Source organism: Pseudophryne corroboree, chromosome 1, assembly GCF_028390025.1.
Source record: "Pseudophryne corroboree isolate aPseCor3 chromosome 1, aPseCor3.hap2, whole genome shotgun sequence".
Lineage (NCBI taxonomy): Eukaryota > Metazoa > Chordata > Amphibia > Anura > Myobatrachidae > Pseudophryne > Pseudophryne corroboree.
The window spans coordinates 427307583-427326199 of record NC_086444.1 but is presented as its reverse complement, the minus strand read 5'-3'; the positions used below and the strand labels follow the sequence as shown (position 1 = coordinate 427326199).

Here is an 18617-nt window from a genome sequence, read left to right as displayed (position 1 = left end):
ATCTCGGCCATTACCTTTGTAAAGACCCGAGGTGCCGTGGACAAACCAAACGGCAGCGTCTGAAACTGATAGTGACAGTTTTGTACAACGAACCTGAGGTACCCCTGGTGTGAGGGGTAAATTGGAACGTGGAGATACGCATCCTTGATGTCCAAGGATACCATAAAGTCCCCTTCTTCCAGGTTCGCTATCACTGCTCTGAGTGACTCCATCTTGAACTTGAACTTCTTTATGTACAGGTTCAAGGACTTCAGATTTAGAATAGGCCTTACCGAGCCATCCGGCTTCGGTACCACAAATAGAGTGGAATAATACCCCTTCCCTTGTTGTAGAAGAGGTACCTTGACTATCACCTGCTGAGAGTACAGCTTGTGAATGGCTTCCAAAACCGTCTCCCTTTCGGAGGGGGACGTTGGTAAAGCAGACTTCAGGAAACGGCGAGGTGGATCTGTCTCTAATTCCAACCTGTACCCCTGAGATATTATCTGCAGGATCCAGGGATCTACCTGCGAGTGAGCCCACTGCGCGCTGTAATTTTTGAGACGACCGCCCACCGTCCCCGAGTCCGCTTGAGAAGCCCCAGCGTCATGCTGAGGCTTTTGTAGAAGCCGGGGAGGGCTTCTGTTCCTGGGAAGGAGCTGCCTGTTGCTGTCTCTTCCCTCGACCTCTGCCTCGTGGCAGATATGAATAGCCCTTTGCTCTCTTATTTTTAAAGGAACGAAAGGGCTGCGGTTGAAAAGTCGGTGCCTTTTTCTGTTGGGGAGTGACTTGAGGTAGAAAGGTGGATTTCCTGGCTGTAGCCGTGGCCACCAAATCTGATAGACCGACTCCAAATAACTCCTCCCCTTTATACGGCAAAACTTCCATATGCCGTTTTGAATCCGCATCGCCTGTCCACTGTCGCGTCCATAAAGCTCTTCTGGCCGAAATGGACATAGCACTTACCCGTGATGCCAGTGTGCAGATATCCCTCTGTGCATCACGCATATAAAGAAATGCATCCTTTATTTGTTCTAACGACAGTAAAATATTGTCCCTGTCCAGGGTATCAATATTTTCAATCAGGGACTCTGACCAAACTACCCCAGCACTGCACATCCAGGCAGTCGCTATAGCTGGTCGTAGTATAACACCTGCATGTGTGTATATACTTTTTTGGATATTTTCCATCCTCCTATCTGATGGATCTTTAAGTGCGGCCGTCTCAGGAGAGGGTAACGCCACTTGTTTAGATAAGCGTGTTAGCGCCTTGTCCACCCTAGGAGGTGTTTCCCAGCGCTCCCTAACCTCTGGCGGGAAAGGGTATAATGCCAATAATTTCTTTGAAATTATCAGCTTTTTATCAGGGGCAACCCACGCTTCATCACACACGTCATTTAATTCTTCTGATTCAGGAAAAACTATAGGTAGTTTTTTCACACCCCACATAATACCCTGTTTAGTGGTACCTGTAGTATCAGCTAAATGTAACGCCTCCTTCATTGCCAAAATCATATAACGTGTGGCCCTACTGGAAAATACGGTTGATTCGTCACCGTCACCACTGGAATCAGTGCCTGTGTCTGGGTCTGTGTCGACCGACTGAGGCAAAGGGCGTTTCACAGCCCCTGACGGTGTTTGAGGCGCCTGGACAGGCACTAATTGATTGTCCGGCCGCCTCATGTCGTCAAACGACTGCTTAAGCGAGTTGACGCTATTCCGTAATTCCACAAATAAAGGCATCCATTCTGGTGTCGACCCCCTAGGAGGTGACATCCCCATATTTGGCAATTGCTCCGCCTCCACACCAATATCGTCCTCATACATGTCGACACACACGTACCGACACACAGCAGACACACAGGGAATGCTCTACACGAAGACAGGACCCACTAGCCCTTTGGGGAGACAGAGGGAGAGTCTGCCAGCACACACCAAAAAAGCGCTATATATGACAGGGATAGCCTTATAATAAGTGCTCCCTTATAGCTGCTTTATATATATCAAAATATTGCCATTAAATTTGCCCCCCCTCTCTGTTTTACCCTGTTTCTGTAGTGCAGTGCAGGGGAGAGACCTGGGAGCCGTCCTGACCAGCGGAGCTGTGAGAGGAAATGGCGCCGTGTGCTGAGGAGATAGGCCCCGCCCCTTTTCCGGCGGGCTCGTCTCCCGCTATTTTGTGAATCCAGGCAGGGGTTAAATATCTCCATATAGCCTCTGGGGGCTATATGTGAGGTATTTTTAGCCTTTTAATAGGTTTTCATTTGCCTCCCAGGGCGCCCCCCCCCAGCGCCCTGCACCCTCAGTGACTGCGTGTGAAGTGTGCTGAGAGGAAAATGGCGCACAGCTGCAGTGCTGTGCGCTACCTTTAGAAGACTGCAGGAGTCTTCAGCCGCCGATTCTGGACCTCTTCTTACTTCAGCATCTGCAAGGGGGCCGGCGGCGCGGCTCCGGTGACCATCCAGGCTGTACCTGTGATCGTCCCTCTGGAGCTGATGTCCAGTAGCCAAGAAGCCAATCCATCCTGCACGCAGGTGAGTTCACTTCTTCTCCCCTCTGTCCCTCGTTGCAGTGATCCTGTTGCCAGCAGGAATCACTGTAAAATAAAAAACCTAAGCTAAACTTTCTCTAAGCAGCTCTTTATGAGAGCCACCTAGAATTGCACCCTTCTCGGCCGGGCACAAAAATCTAACTGGAGTCTGGAGGAGGGTCATAGGGGGAGGAGCCAGTGCACACCACCTGATCTGGAAAAGCTTTACTTTTTGTGCCCTGTCTCCTGCGGAGCCGCTATTCCCCATGGTCCTTTCAGGAACCCCAGCATCCACTAGGACGATAGAGAAATAAAGTGCGAATTTATTCCATATCACAGCAAGGCCTTGCTGTGATATGGAATAAATTTGCACTTTATTTTTCACCATAACAAAGTCTCCGAGTGCCGCTGCTTGTCTGATGTGGGATATATATGCAATATTTCCAGAGGGCACCGGAGCTATACAACGTTGAAGGGTGAGTGTCGGTCCAGAGGACAATATATATATATATATATATATATATATTTATATATACCACTGGATCCCTCTGGTCCCCCCTTCCCCCTTCTGTATTATTGCTGGATGTCCTGGACCCTGGTGTGCTGCTGATATTACATTCACCATCCACTGCTGTACTCCCTGACACTGAATATTAGGACTTTGAGCACTGCTGGGCCTTGATACGATGGTGAGGGGCAGCCAGAGCGCGGCCGCGGCTAAAATGGAAAGGTTTGCTCGACAGCCTGCTACCCAGCCGACGCAGTCACCTCCTAAGCCCTTCCCTTCTACCAGAATGGATCCCCCGGCCGGGGCCGACTCAGGAGCGAACGTACAGACATCTGCTCCTTCCATTCAACAGGTCCTGGAGGCCATAGCGGCCAGCGAACAACGCCTGTCGGACAAAATGGAGAAGGTGCAGTGCGATTTATCATTGCTGCGCCAGGACGTCCAGCGGGTCCGGGAGAGGGTGGGCGAAACCGAGACGCGGGTCTCTAATCTGGAGGACCTCAGCGGCCCTCTGCAGCGTTCTGTGTCTGCGGTGACACAACAAGTCTCGACATTGCAAACTAAACTCCTGGATATGGAGGGCCGACTTCGTAGAAACAATGTGAGGTTCGTGGGCCTACCTGAAAAGGAGGAGGGGGCACATCCCGAAGATTTCCTAGAGTCCTGGCTGAAAGAAGCATATGGCGATGAATCCTTTACCTCCCAGTTTGCGGTGGAGCGGGCTCACCGAGTACCTTTCCGGCCTTTGCCCCCAGGCGCCCCTCCACGAACATTTATTGCAAAATTCTTGCACTATAAAGACCGGGGCTCTGTCTTGCGCCTGGGGCGCACGAAGGGCCCCCTGCTTCGGAACAGAGTCCGGGTGTCGGCATTTCCGGACTTTGCAGCGGACGTTCAAAAAAGACCGGGCCCAGTTTCTTCCCATTAAGCGACGTCTTCATGACCTGAATCTTCCCTACTCGATGCTGTTCCCCTCCAGGTTGCGTGTGGTGGCGGATGGGGAAACCAAGTTCTTCAGTTCTCCGAGGGAGGCGGCTGCCTGGTTGGACAGATATGCTCCAGGTGTCCGCCAACTGGCTCCAGACTGACACCAGGACTTCCTCCTACATGGGCCTACAATCTGCAAGTATAAGTCCGGGGAGCTTCCTCTTGTTTAGTGGTTCTGGACTTTGCTGAGAAGAGTTATATACGTATAAGGGTTTTGTGTTGGGGTTGTTTTGGATCTGTACGCCTAGAATAGCGTTGCCGTAGGCTTTCGGCTCTCCAGGGGTAGAGTTCTGTTAGGGATATGTGTATGCCACAGTTCGGGGAGGTATACGGAGTGGGGGGTGGTTGTGGGGTTGCTGTAGGTTTCTCAGCAGTTTTTTTGTTCCTTTTTTTAGTTTTTTGGTTTCTATATATTTGTTTTTCAGACAGTGAGGTGATGTTGTGCTATTTTATGGGGTTTGGCTTGGGAACCGGGGCCTGCGGACGATATGGATATGAGAGTGGAGCATCGTACGGGAGGGTAGATGCCCGGATAGCATTGATGATGGTACTTCCTCTTAGCCTTCTGGTATCTAGGAGTGATGTGTCCCAGTTGGTACATTGGCCGACATGTCTCCCTTAAAAATCTTGGCGTGGAATATCCGGGGCATTAATAATAAAATAAATCGATCCCTAGTATTTAAAATGATTAAGAAATATGGCCCGGACATTATTTGCCTGAGCGAAACTCATTTAGAGGGTAATAGACTGTTGTCGCTCCACAGGCCTTGGGTGGGTTGGGCGTATCATTCCTCGCACTCCTCCTCTTCCCGAGGGGTGTCGGTCATGATAAAGAGGACTGTACAGTTTGAGCTGATCACGGTAAATACGGATCCGTATGGTAGATACGTGTTTCTAGAATGTAAATTGTATTCCCGTAATTTCTTCCTATTGTCTGTATATGTTCCTCCCCCATTCTCATATGATGTGCTGCAGAAGGCCGCCTCATTTATTGCTTCTTCCCCTCACACTCCTGTCATCTGTCTGGGGGACTTCAACAATATGTTGAATGTCTCTCTGGACAGATGGAGGACACCTCGGGATTAAGGGGCGGGGGGGCGACCCGAATTTATCCAAATCTAAGTTTGCGGATTTTCTAGATAGTATGCAGTGGGTGGATGCTTGGAGGACTCGGTATCCTACGCTTCGGCAATACTCCTGCTTCTCCAGTACGCACGGCTCCTTCTCCAGAATCGACCTGGCCCTGGTCTCACCTGAGCTCTTACCTAGTATAAAAGATGTCCACTACGAGGCACGGGGGGTGTCTGATCATTCGCCCCTGATGCTGTCTCTGGATGGGGAGTGCCAAAGGGGACAGTCATATTGGAGGTTGCATCCGTCTTGGTTGACCCAGCTGGGCGACTGCTCGGATTTAGCGCCCATGTGGGAAGGGTTTTTTGCGGATAATGTGGGCACGGCCCCGGCCCCGGTAGTTTGGGATACATTTAAAGCTTACTTACGCGGTACATTGATTGGCAAAATTGCTGCCTGCAAAGTGGCACATAGGGCGACGGAGAGACAGCTCGAGTCTGAGTGCAGGGATCTGGAGACCCGCTATCTGACCGAGGGGACATCTGCGCTGAAGGCTCGCTGGCTGTTGGCTCAGGAGGCCTGGCTGGCTCACCTTTCGGACAAAATGCACGCTCCCTCGTGTTTAGGGCTACTAATATATATATGCAGGCGGACAGACCAGGTAGTTTACTGGCCCATTTGGTGCATTATGACCGACCTGGGACTACGATAGCGCAGATGTCTGGCCCAGACGATTCCACGGTAGATAACACCCCTGACATTGCACAGATGTTCCTCTTATACTTTAGGGAGGTTTATGATACTCGGCTGACATGCTCCATGGAGGACTTAGACCTGTACCTGACGAAAATTCCCCTTTCTAAACTTTCCCCCGAGGCTAGGGATGCTTTGGATGCGCCTTTGACTCTGGAGGAGGCGACGGCGGCGGTGGAGATGTCTCCCAGTGGCAAGTCCCCGGGTAGTGATGGTATTCCCACGGAGCTGTATAAACAGTACATACAATTCTTTGGCCCTAAGTTGCATGAAATGTATGCTGATATATTTACCACTAATCACCTTCCTCCCTCAATGTCCGAGGCCGTCATTATAGTGCTCCCAAAACCCGGAAAGGACCCCAAACTTTTGGAGTCCTACAGGCCGATCTCTCTCATCCCCACTGATGCCAAGATCCTGGCAAAAATTCTGGCGCTCCGGCTCAACTTAGTGATTGAATCTATAATACATCAGGATCAATCCGGCTTCATGCCCGGGAAATCCACGTCCATTAATTTGCGCAGGCTGTACACTATTTTGCAGGCCCCTCATGACTTCCCCTCAGACGCGGTTGTGGTCTCATTGGATGCAGCCAAGGCATTCGACAGCGTCGAGTGGCCTTACCTGTGGGGAGTCATGAGAAGCATGGGCTTTGGCCCTAATTTTATACAATGGATCAAATTGCTATATCAAAATCCACGCGCCAGGGTCTTGGTCAACGGCTACATTTCCTCCTCATTTCCTTTGACACGGGGCACCAGACAGGGTTGACCCCTTTCTCCTGCCTTGTTTGCCATAGCCATCGAGCCCTTGGCTTGCTTGGTTAGGTCGCACCCGGACATTGGGGGAGTTGATACGGGTACATGCACTGACAAAATAGCCCTTTATGCGGATGACTTGTTGTTATTCCTCCATGATTATGTGGTGGATATGCCTACTGTGTTGCAGGTCATAGAGACATTCGGCGGTTTTTCTGGTCTCCGCATAAACTGGTCCAAATCATTTATAATGCCCATTATGGGCTCTCCCCCCCAGGTCCCGAGGCTCTCTCTGCCGCTATGCTGGACAGGTCAGTTTAAGTACCTTGGGATCCAAGTTACTAATGACCCCTCAAACTTTATACCCTTGAATCTTGACCCACTTGTACAGCTGATTGTACACAAGTCGAGAGCTTGGTGTAAACTCCCGCTGACAATGACGGGTAGGGTTAGCCTCATTAAAATGGTAGTGTTGCCCAAACTATTGTATGTTCTCTTGCAATCCCCTGTGTACATCTTTCCAGCCTTCTTTAGGAAATTAAATAGTATCATAGCGTCCCTGATCTGGGCCAATAAAAGGCCTAGAATAAAATTAACTACCCTTACCAGACAAAAAGCTGATGGAGGCTTGGCCTTGCCTCACTTCCAACTGTATTACTACGCGGCTCAGTTGTCACATATCGGTATTTGGCTCAGAGGAAGGGACGAGGCTGGCTCATACTGGGCGTTGCTTAAGTGTTACTACCCGGATCTCTCCCCGGCGCAGGTCCTGGTGGGAGGGGGGGGGGGGGGGGAGAATCCTTCTAGATTCTCGCCTCCTATTGTCTTTCAGGCCATGAAGATCTGGCTAGCTTTGAAGAGTCTGCTCGGGTATGATGGTGTGGACCCAGATACTCCCCTTTAGCACTCCGCGTCGCTCCATGAACTGGGGTCTCTGGAGGGTGGGGAGGTGTGGGCTCCGTATTCGATAACTTCAATGTCCCAGCTGTATAGTGATGGTTCATTGATATCGTTTCAGCAATTAAAGGAGGAGTTTGGACTCCCGAACTCTTACTTTTACAGATTTTTACAGCTCAGGCACGCCTTGCAAGCACAGTTTGGAGACTCTCCCCCGGCGCTCCTCCCCTTCCCCATAAAAACCTTTCTACATTCACTGGGTCGAGTTAAGGTGACCTCCTTCACCTACTCGTACCTTCTTAAAACAATTCATGCAGACCCGCTCTCGAATCTTCGGGAGCGCTGGGAGTGTGACTTGGGACCCATAGATGTGGAAGATTGGGAGGTTGCGCTGGGTAACTCGAGCCAGGTCACCAAATCATTGCGGTTCCAACAGATACAGCTCTTTATTTTGCACAGATCATATATGACGCCAAGAAGGCTGGCCAGATTTGGGGTCGGTAGTGTTGATGTTTGTCCCAAGTGCGGGGCTGCTGGAGGAACCTTCTGGCACCTTGCATGGGAATGTCCGTTACTGTAGGCGTTCTGGGCTGGGGTCGGGTCGATTCTGGAACACACGGGGATATCGAGAGGTTTGCGGACTCCGAGATTTTGTATTTTGGGGGTGGGCAGTCCTGACTCTGGGTCTCGGTGGGAGGGCATGTATGCCCGCAGTATGTGCGCCCTTGCTAAGGTGTGTATTGCGCTGGCATGGCTGGCTCCGCATTCTCCCACGATATCTGCATATAAAGTTTTGGTAAATGATACTCTATTGAAAGACCGCTATGTATATATGAAAAATAATGCACTCACCAAATACGAAAAAATATGGTCTCCTTGGATCAATTCGGCATACTCATCCCTTGCCCTTCGGATTTAGGGGGCACTGGCCGTAACTGCGATGCGTTCTCTGGGCCCAGAGGTGGCGAGCCGGACCTCTCTCCCTCCTTTACTTTATTTTATTTTATTTATTTTGCTATTGTACCTCACCTCACACACTCGGGTAGTTTTAGGTTTGCTGGGTTTGTGTTTGTTTTATGGGGGTTTTGTTTTGGGTTAGGGGGTTGTGGGCTATATTTGGCCTGCTAGTTGGGGTATTTACAATAATGGTTCAGGGAGAAAATTTAAAATGTTAAGTATGTGGATCACGATTTGTATACGGACTTCAGTAAATATGTATTTTGTGGGAAAAATGCAACTGGAACAGTATCTATTGGGAACGCCCATTGTATAAGCACACTGTTGGGGAGGTACATGGTTCAGTATATTGTATAATGCCAACTGTGTTTCCCAGCCTACACTGAAATGTCTGTACCATTAATTATTTTGTTGAATAAAAACACTCTATTAAAAAAAAAATAATAACTCTGCAGCGCTTATTTATATATACATATATATATATATATATTTACACATATATACACTGCTCAAAAAAATAAAGGGAACACTAAAATAACACATTCTAGATCTGAATGAATGGAATATTCTTATTAAATACTTTGTTCTTTGCATAGTTGAATGTGCTGACAACAAAATCACACAAAAACTTATCAATGGAAATCAAATTTATTAACCCATGGAGGTCTGGATTTGGAGTCACCCTCAAAATTAAAGTGGAAAAACACACTACAGGCTGATCCAACTTTGATGTAATATCCTTAAAACAAGTCAAAATGAGGCTCAGTGGTGTGTGTGGCCTCCACGTGCCTGTATGACCTCCCTACAACCCACACAAGTGGCTCAGGTAGTGCAGCTCATCCAGGATGGCACATCAATGCGAACTGTGGCAAGAAGGTTTGCTGTGTCTGTCAGCGTAGTGTCCAGAGCATGGAGGGGCTACCAGGAGACAGGCCAGTACATCAGGAGATGTGGAGGAGGCCGTAGGAGGGCAACAACCCAGCAGCAGGACCGCTACCTCCGCCTTTGTGCAAGGAGGAACAGGAGGAGCACTGCCAGAGCCCTGCAAAATGACCTCCAGCAAGCCACAAATGTGCATGTGTCTACTCAAATGATCAGAAACAGACTCCATGAGGGTGGTATGAGGGCCCGATGCCCACAGGTGGGGGTTGTGCTTACAGCCCAACACCGTGCAGGACGTTTGGCATTTGCAAGAGAACAACAAGATTGGCAAATTCGCCACTGGCGCCCTGTGCTCTTCACAGATGAAAACAGGTTCTCACTGAGCACATGTGACTGACGTGACAGAGTCTGGAGACGCCAAGGAGAACGTTCTGCTGCCTGCAACATCCTCCAGCATGACCGGTTTGGCAGTGGGTCAGTAATGGTGAGGGGTAGCATTTCTTTGGGGGGCCGCACAGCCCTCCATGTGCTCGCCAGAGGTAGCCTGACTGCCATTAGGTACCGAGATGAGATCCTCAGACCCCTTGTGAGACCATATTCTGGTGCGGTTGGCCCTGGGTACCTCCTAATGCAAGACAATGCTAGACCTCTTGTGGCTGGAGTGTTTCAGCAGTTCCTGCAAGACGAAGGCATTGATGCTATGGACTGGCCCGCCCGTTCCCCAGACCTGAATCCAATTGAGCACATCTGGGACATCATGTCTCGTCCATCCACCAATGCCACGTTGCACCACAGACTGTCCAGGAGTTGGCGAATGCTTTAGTCCAGGTCTGGGAGGAGATCCCTCAGGAGACCATCCGCCACCTCATCAGAAGCATGCCCAGGCGTGGTAGGGAGGTCATACAGGCATGAGGAGGCCACAGACACTACTGAGCCTCATTTTGACTTGTTTTAAGGACATTACATCAAAGTTGGATCAGCCTGTAGTGTGTTTTTCCACTTTAATTTTGAGGGTGACTCCAAATCCAGACCTCCATGGGTTAATAAATTTGATTTCCATTGATAAGTTTTTGTGTGATTTTGTTATCAGCACATTCAACTATGTAAAGAACAAAGTATTTAATAAGAATATTTCATTCATTCAGATCTAGGATGTGTTATTTTAGTGTTACCTTTATTTTTTTGAGCAGTGTATATATATATATATATATATATATATATACACACACATACACACACACACACATACATACATACATACATACATACATACATATAGAAACCATACCGACAAGGCAGATATGTCAACCTTGAGGGAGGCCAGACGAAGACCTAAGTCAAGACCTCGTTGCAGAAAAGCCAGAATTCTGGAAGTTCTGAACATAGAGACATCATAATTCTTATCAGCACAGCAGGTGAAGTAAGAATTCCAAATCCTGTAATAAATCCGGGCAGAGGCCGGTTTGCGGGCTTTCAACATGGTCTGAATAACCGCCTCAGAAAAAACTTTTGCCCTCAGGAGTGAAGCTTCAAGAGCCACGCCGTCAAAGACAGTCCGACCAGGTCTGGGTAGACACAATGGCCCTCGACGTTGAGCTCTGGGCATTGAGAAAGTAGAAGAAGACGCCCTGTCGAAAGACCCTGTAGGTCTGAGAACCAATGCTATCTGGACCATACTGGAGCAATTATCAGTAGCGATCCTCCTTCTTGTTTGTACTTTCGTAGGACCCTGGGCAGAAGTGACACCAGAGGGAACACATAGGGCAGCCGAAAGTTCCATGGAATTGACAGTGCATCCATGAATGCTGCCTGAGTATCCCTGGTCTTTGATCCGAAGACCGGAACCTTGTGATAGTGTCGAGACGCCATCAGGTCAACATCTGGTAGGCCCCACCTGTCCACTGGGAGTTGAAAGACTTCTGGATGAAGACTCCACTCTCTGGCGTGCACGTCCTGGCGACTGAGGAAGTCTGCTTCCCAGTTCAGGACGCCTGGAAAAAACACTGCCGATATTGCTGACAGTTGGCATGCTGCCCAACGAAGGATTTTTGACACTTCCATCATTGCCATGTGGCTTCGAGTGCCACCTTTATGATTTATGTAAGCAACCGCGGTGGCCTTGTCTGACCGTACTTGAGAACAGGCCTGTTCTATACTAGATACAGGGAGAGAGTTAGTGCACTGAACACCGCCCTCAGCTCCAGAATGTTTATTGGGAGGAGTGACTCCTCCTTGGTCCAGTGACCCTGAAAAGAGTGTAGCACCAACACACCACCCCATCCCCTCAGACTGGCGTCCATAGTCAACAGGACCCACTTGGGGATCCAGAATGGACGGCCTCTGCTTAACTGCTGGTCCTGGAGCCACCAGGTCAGCGACAGACGAACCTCCCGAATCAAAGTGATCATGTGAGACCTGATCCGCTGAGGAAGGCTGTCCCACTTGGAAAGAATTAACCTCTGAAGATGGCGGGAATGAAATGGAGCGTACTCTACCAAGTCGAATGCCGACACCATTAGGCCATGTACTTGCATCGCCGAGTGTATCGACACTCTGGGGCATCAAAGGAAGCATCTTATCTTGCCCTGAAGTTTCAGGAATTTCTCTGGAGACAGAAACAGCCGCTGACTGTGTGTGTGTTCAATAGTGCCCCCAGGTGCACCATCCTCAGATTTGGGACCAGCAAGGACTTCTTCCAATTGATGAGCCACCTGTGGGCTTGTAGGAAGGTTACCATCAGTTGTAGATGACTGTGGAGGACATCGTCTGAATTTGCCAGAATCAGCAGGTCACCCAGATACAGCAGGATTCTGACTCCCTGGCAACGAAGATGAGCCATCATCACGGCCATGACCTTGTTGAAGATCCAAGGAGCCATAGCCAACCCAAATGGCAGAGCCTGGAATTGGCAATGGAGGTTGCCAATAGCAAACCGCAGAAACTGCTGATGCAATATGGCAATGGGTATATGCAGGTAATGGCAATGGGTATATGTATATACAGGGATATGGGTATATCTGTATCCAGAGATACCACATAGTCTCCTGGTTCCATAGCCAGTACAATGGAGCGCAGTGTTTCCATACGAAACTTTGACACTCTCACAAATGGGTGCAGTATGTTATACCGGCGCTTGGGATCCCGGCGCCCAGCATACCAGCGCCGGGAATCCGACTGCCGGCATGCAGGCAGTGGGGTGAGCCCAAAAGAGCCACTTGCGGGCACAGTGGCGCATGCTATTTATTCTCCCTCCAGGGGTGTTGTGGACACCCTAAGAGGGAGAATAGTTGTTAGTATGCCAGCGTCTGTATGTGAGCGCCGGGATATCGAATGCCCCCCTCACAAACTTGTTCAGAGATTTTAGGTTAAGTACAGGCCGGAAGGACCCATTTGGTTTCGGGACCAGAAACAGGGTCGAGTAATAACCTCTGCCTCTCTGAGACTGAGGTACCGGCACAACCACTCGTGTCCTCAGGAAAGAACTGACAACTGGTTGCAAAGCTTGTGCTTTTAACGGGTCTACAGGAAGAACCGTGGTGCAAAACTGGCGAGGGGGACATCTCTTGGAAGAGATCGTGTACCCATGAGATTCAACTTCCAGCAACCATGCATCTGAAATGGTCTTTAACCAGACCTGGGTGAACTGTAGAAGTCGGTCCCCAAGGGGGAGGCCCGCCCCGTCATGCAGCAGGCTTGTCTGTTTTAGAAGCAGGCTGACGGGCCGCCCAGGACTGTTTGGTCTTGGGCTTGGTGGTTCTGGGAGCACGAGATGGTCTCGGGTATGCCTGACCTTTCGCTTTCCCCTGAGGCCGAAAGGAACTAAAGGTGTTACCTTTTGCCTTCTTTGCAGAAGGATTAATTTCTGCCAATTCAGACACAATTTTGTTCAAATATTCACCAAACAAAATGTCCCCAGTGAAGGAGAGCACCTCCAAGGTCTTTTTGGAGTCTAGGTCCACATTCCATGACCTCAACCACAGAATACGGTGAGCCAGGACAGACGTAGTCGACGCCTTGGCTGCCAACACACCCGCCTCAGAGGACGTCTCCTGAATATAATAGGCGGCGGTGGTGGTAAGGCGAGACAGCTATTGTCTGGCAGTGTCAAGACATATCCTCGGGCAGCTCCTCTAATGCTTAAACCCACGCTTCAATGCCTTTTGCAGCCCAGGAGGCAGCAATAGTGGGCTTATGTATAGCTCCTATAAGAGAGCAAATAGCTTTCAGTCATCCCTCCACACGATTATCTGTCGTTTTTTTTAGTAAAGTGACAGTGGTGACAGGCAGAGTGGACGACACCACGAGACGGGTGACGTGAGAATCCACCAGCGGTTGATTTTCTCATTTGCTACATAACTCTGCAGGGAGAGGACAGCGAGCCAAAGCCCGTTTAGACAGAGGGAATTTCTTCCCTGGATTATACCAGGGTTCCCGCCTGATGTCCACTAAATGGTCAGAATGGGGTAATAGATTTTTAACCACTTTCTGCCGTTTAAACTTATCAGTTTTCTTAGCCACGGTAGTGGGATCATCATCATTAGAGATCTGTAGGATTTGCTTAATAGCAACCACTAAGGCAGGGACATCAATCTGCAAGGGAGAATCCTCGTCAGTAACACCTGACTCAGTGTCTAACAGGACCGTATGCTCCCCCTCCTCTTCAAATGAAACATCAGAGAGGTATGTGGATTGGGAGGAGGAAGCAGCCCGCTTAGATGACCCAGAGACACGGGAGTGACCCTGGGGTGGATTTTTGTCTAACTAAAGACTGATTTAATTGCTGCAGCTGGTTAGGTAAATTATCCGCCCAAGGCGGATCAACCATAGGGACAATTTGTGGCTGTAGTGGCACAGGTGGTCCCATAGGGGGGCGCTAGGCGTTCCATCAGAGTACCCAGTAGAGTACTGAACGCAGCCCAGGGTGGCTCCTGAGTAGGCACAGGAGCTGCAGACTGTGAGAGGTGTATGACACATAGGGGGTCATTCCGACCCGTTCGCACGCAGCGGTTCTTCGCTGCGGTGCAAACGGATCGGAACTGCGCATGTGCGGTGGGCGCAATGCCCACACCCGTTGTTGCCCGGCGACGGCCGTCGCTGGGCAGCGGCTAGAACAAAGTGATCACCAGCGCGATCGCAAGAAGATTGACAGCGAGGAGGCGTTCCAGAACGTCTACTCACCGCTTTCCGGGCGTGGAGATCCGAACGCAGGCGTGTCCAGGCATTTGGAGGGTGGATGTCTGACGTCAATCCCGGGACCTTCGTCGCTGGATCAGTCGCACAGGGTAAGTAGGTCTGACCCTGGTCTTGTTTTGTGTGAAACGTTTTTAGCATAGCAGGGCTGCACAAGCGATCACAGCACTGCTATGCTAAAATACACTCCCCCATAGGCGGAGATTAGTTGATCGCACCAGCAGCAAAAAGTTGCTTGGTGCGATCAACTCGGAATGAGGGCCATAGTACACAGACCATCATACAAAATTTCCCCCTCTAGCAAATCCTTGGAGCATGCTCTCCAAGTTGCAGGAGCTTCCACTGATTTACTGCCCTTTCTGTTAGACATTGTGTATAAATGTAACAACAGAGTGACTAAGTACGATAAAGCCAGACAAAGTACAATATCTGCGAATAAATCCGGTATTATGAGACTGAGTACACAGTAATTATACGTATTCGATAAATACTGTGTCGCACTATATTAGCGGACCCAGATGCACCTAGTCCCTTAGGGTACAGAATATAGTGACAGTTATGTCTGGGAAACACTGAAAGTGAAACCACACAGCAGACAGGCATACACAGTCAATGCAAAAATTATTATCACAGTAAAGCTGCACTGGACTAATAATATTATATTATCAGATATATCAGAATACTCGTACAATATATTCAGTACTAGGTACACTCTCTCAACTAACACTGTCTGTATAACGACATGTAGGATACTTAAGTGTTTGTAAAGGCTCAGCGCTGTATACAGGCGGCTTTACAAGGGAGACCTTGACCTGCAGTCCCGGAGACCAGCCGCAGCTATGCTCATAAGATGGCGCCCAGCGTTTCAGTCAGGGAGTGAGGGAGAGTGAGGCAGCTCCAGGGTGGGAAAATCTGAAGTAGATGGCGCCCTGGACCGGGGGAGGGGATACAGGTCAAGCACTGGCTCCCCTATGATGGACTTCCACCCCGGGTACTAAGAGAGTCTTATTAAATGGGGTGTTAGTACACCCGACCTGTACTTAGACACCCCGGTGGTCTAGTGGGGTCCCTGCTCAGTGACAGTGTCCATGCCAGCGCCACGACCCATCTCCCTAGGTCGCAGACGAAACGCGATTTAATGGCAGGTCCCGCCTGGGGGACCATCTTACCTACTCCCAGTAACAACCACGCAAACCAGGAGAGCAGTCTTCGACTGTGTGCCTAAGCCGGGACGTCTCCGTCGCAAGTACCCGGGATCAGGCCATGGGAGTATGCAATGCCACTTGGGAGGTGATGAAGCTGCAGCGCTATAGTGTCACCCTGACATACAGCGCTGTCAGCCCTTGAAGAAATCTTCTTTCAAAAAGCTTTTCAGGGCTGCCCAGTGCAGCCCCCCCCCCCCCCCCCCCCCGTTAAATGACCCGCTGCTGCAGGCACCAACTCGAAACTGAGCTCTCAGTGCCTGAAGGCGGGGTTATACAGGAGGCCCCAATGCATCCTGGGACAGTCTAAAGCTTTAGCCTGTTGGTGTCTCTGGATCAAGATCCACTCTACACCCCGATGTTTCCCTGTGGAACACAATGTACCCTGCTGCAGAAACCCATAAAAAAAACAAATTTTGTGACCAATATAAAATAAAAGGCTAAACTCACATTACACATAGCGAGAACAAGAAAATATATTTTCAGAAAGAGAACAGAAGATATATAGAACACTACATAAGCAGTAAAGTAACAGAAGGCATTGATTTGAGACTTGAGGCAAAGAGACAAAACAGTTAAAAGATACTTTGAGATTCAGAATACAAATGCAGCAGTGAGGGACAGGGGACAGATGCTGCAAAAGGAAAATATTACTGTATTGTAATCTACTTGTTCCCACCATCATGACTCCCATATACAGTATTGATTTATATACTGATAAGTGGGGCTATTCTTATTAGTACAAAAAGGGGAAGCAGAATTGGAGCTTACTGATTTAGGGGATGCAGCATTTGATTTTCTTATGAATTATACCAAGTGCAAACATGCTCTGCAGACAAGGTGCATTAAACATGACATCAAACAATAGCCTAGCATTTGGATGCATGTGAAGTGAACAGACTAAAGTGACTTACTGTAGGTGGTTGTCTTCTACCACTATCATCTGAATCCGTAGAAACAGTTAGCTGTTCTGCTCCATGGCATGATGCATACATGGCACACGAAACACGGAATAGGATTACTGTACGACCAGGTATAGGTGGGATGTTGTGTCTTGCTGAAATCTGAATAGCTTCCTCCAGAGATTTCTTATACCTCTTCAAGACATCTTCATCCAACTTTATTGACCTAGGTCACCAATTAACACAAGAAAGATGAAACATTTTGAACTCGATTCACTGTATTTCAACTCGTGTTTGTCTTGGATTGCTTACCTTGCTTTTCTCAGAGCCTTTTTCTCTATTTTTAGCAGCTGATGGATAGCGGACACACCCAGGCATGCTCTCAGCTGACTCCGAGTTAAACGTTTTCGAGCCAACTGTGGAATTTTCTTGCTTTGCCGCCGAAATATACGCTGGAGGAGATCAGCATTGGAGGGGAATGGCTGCCCTGTACAAGTTTGTTGCAAGAATTAGTTGTTACTACATGAAATAAAATAGAACAAACTTAAAAACAATACACAATCCTAGAATTGAGAAAAGCAGACTGGCAGAAGCAAACCAAGCCTCTCTACTGCCACTAGCAGGATAGGATGCTTAATCCACCTACACATACTGAACAACTGTCCAATGCATTTCTGTGAAAATGTTATGTATTAAGATGGGATCCGGTCTGAAGATCGACCGTGTCTAGGTCAACAATGTTTAGGTCGATCACTATAGGTCAACAGTCACTAGGTCGACAGGGTCAGGAGGTCGACATGTTCTAGGTCGACAGGTCAAAAGGTCGACATGAGTTTTTAAGAAAAAATCTTTTTTTTTTTTTACTTTTTCATACTTAACAATCCACGTGGACTACGACTGGAACGGTAATCTGCCCGAAGCATGGCGAGCGAAGCGAGCCATGCGAGGGGACACGGTGCACTAATTGGGGTTCCCGGTCACTCTACGAAGAAAACGACACCAAAAAAACATAAAAGAACCTAGAACATGTCGACCTTCTGACCCTGTCGACCTAGTGACTGTCAACCTATAGTGGTCGACCTAAATATTGTCGACCTAGACACTGTCGATCTAATGATCCACACCCATTAAGATACCGTAAGTACAATGTATTTTATTATAAATGTGGAATTTCATTCTCACTGCCAATATTACTTTGTTATTCTATTGAGGGTCACTGGTACCTGGGGATAAAAAGAGTCTCCATCATGGTGTTGGCACTTTAAAAGAAAAAAAAAAAATGTCCCTCCTTCATGATACCATCTCTGCTTTTCATGCAGTGTGGGACCTCTGGTATGCACAGAACATTAGTAGCCCACCTGCTGCCATCTAATGCCCCATCTCTCCCTATATTTTGCTACATGGCTGCAAGATCCTATTGTTGCTGGGACCAAACACCACCACCACCACCACCCCCCCCCCCCCCCCACCCCCTCCCTGGTCCTTTTACCTCCCTATCTTGGTTTCCTACCCTGCCGTTCAACCCAAAATCTAAAATACTCATCAACTGTTTAATTGTTTCTCCTTAGACTATGGTCTCCACCTGCTAAACATCATTGTATTGCCATCTGTCAGCCATCTGGAGCCATACCCTTTATCTGTCTTTCTGTTTTTTTATTTTAGGGTGTATACATCAGTTTACTATTGTATGCGCTAAATTGTATGCTCTTTCTGATTATTTATTTAGGCAAAAACAGTTTCCTGTGGTCAAGGACCAGGATCGCTTGAGCACCAGTTATTTTTATAGTGTTTATTAGGCTTCAGATTCAGTTAAATCTACTTTTATAAAAAACCTAATTCATTAATTTCTTGCTGTTACTATATTAGTAGCTAATAGCTACAGAAGACCCAACTGACTCACATAGTGCTGGGATTCCGGGGGACTGAAGCTGACAAAATAAGGTTCTAGAGCTACCCTGTGCTGCCACTCCACTTCCAACAAGCGATGATCACACAGGTATC

The 18617-nt window shown here is 48.6% G+C and overlaps 1 protein-coding gene across 7 annotated transcripts in view; it reads right to left on the bottom strand.

The window, feature by feature from the left end:
• The window catches only part of LOC134890326 (telomerase protein component 1-like), a 262589-nt gene that overhangs the window by 131915 nt on the left and 112057 nt on the right, over positions 1–18617 (bottom strand). For all 7 annotated transcript variants that reach the window (XM_063913448.1, XM_063913445.1, XM_063913451.1 and 4 more), the window contains exons 12-13: positions 16929–17103; positions 16629–16842 (exon numbers count right to left, since the gene is read on the bottom strand). In XM_063913448.1, the coding sequence (XP_063769518.1) occupies positions 16629–16842; positions 16929–17103 (389 nt within the window). The remainder of the gene's footprint in view (positions 1–16628; positions 16843–16928; positions 17104–18617) is intronic.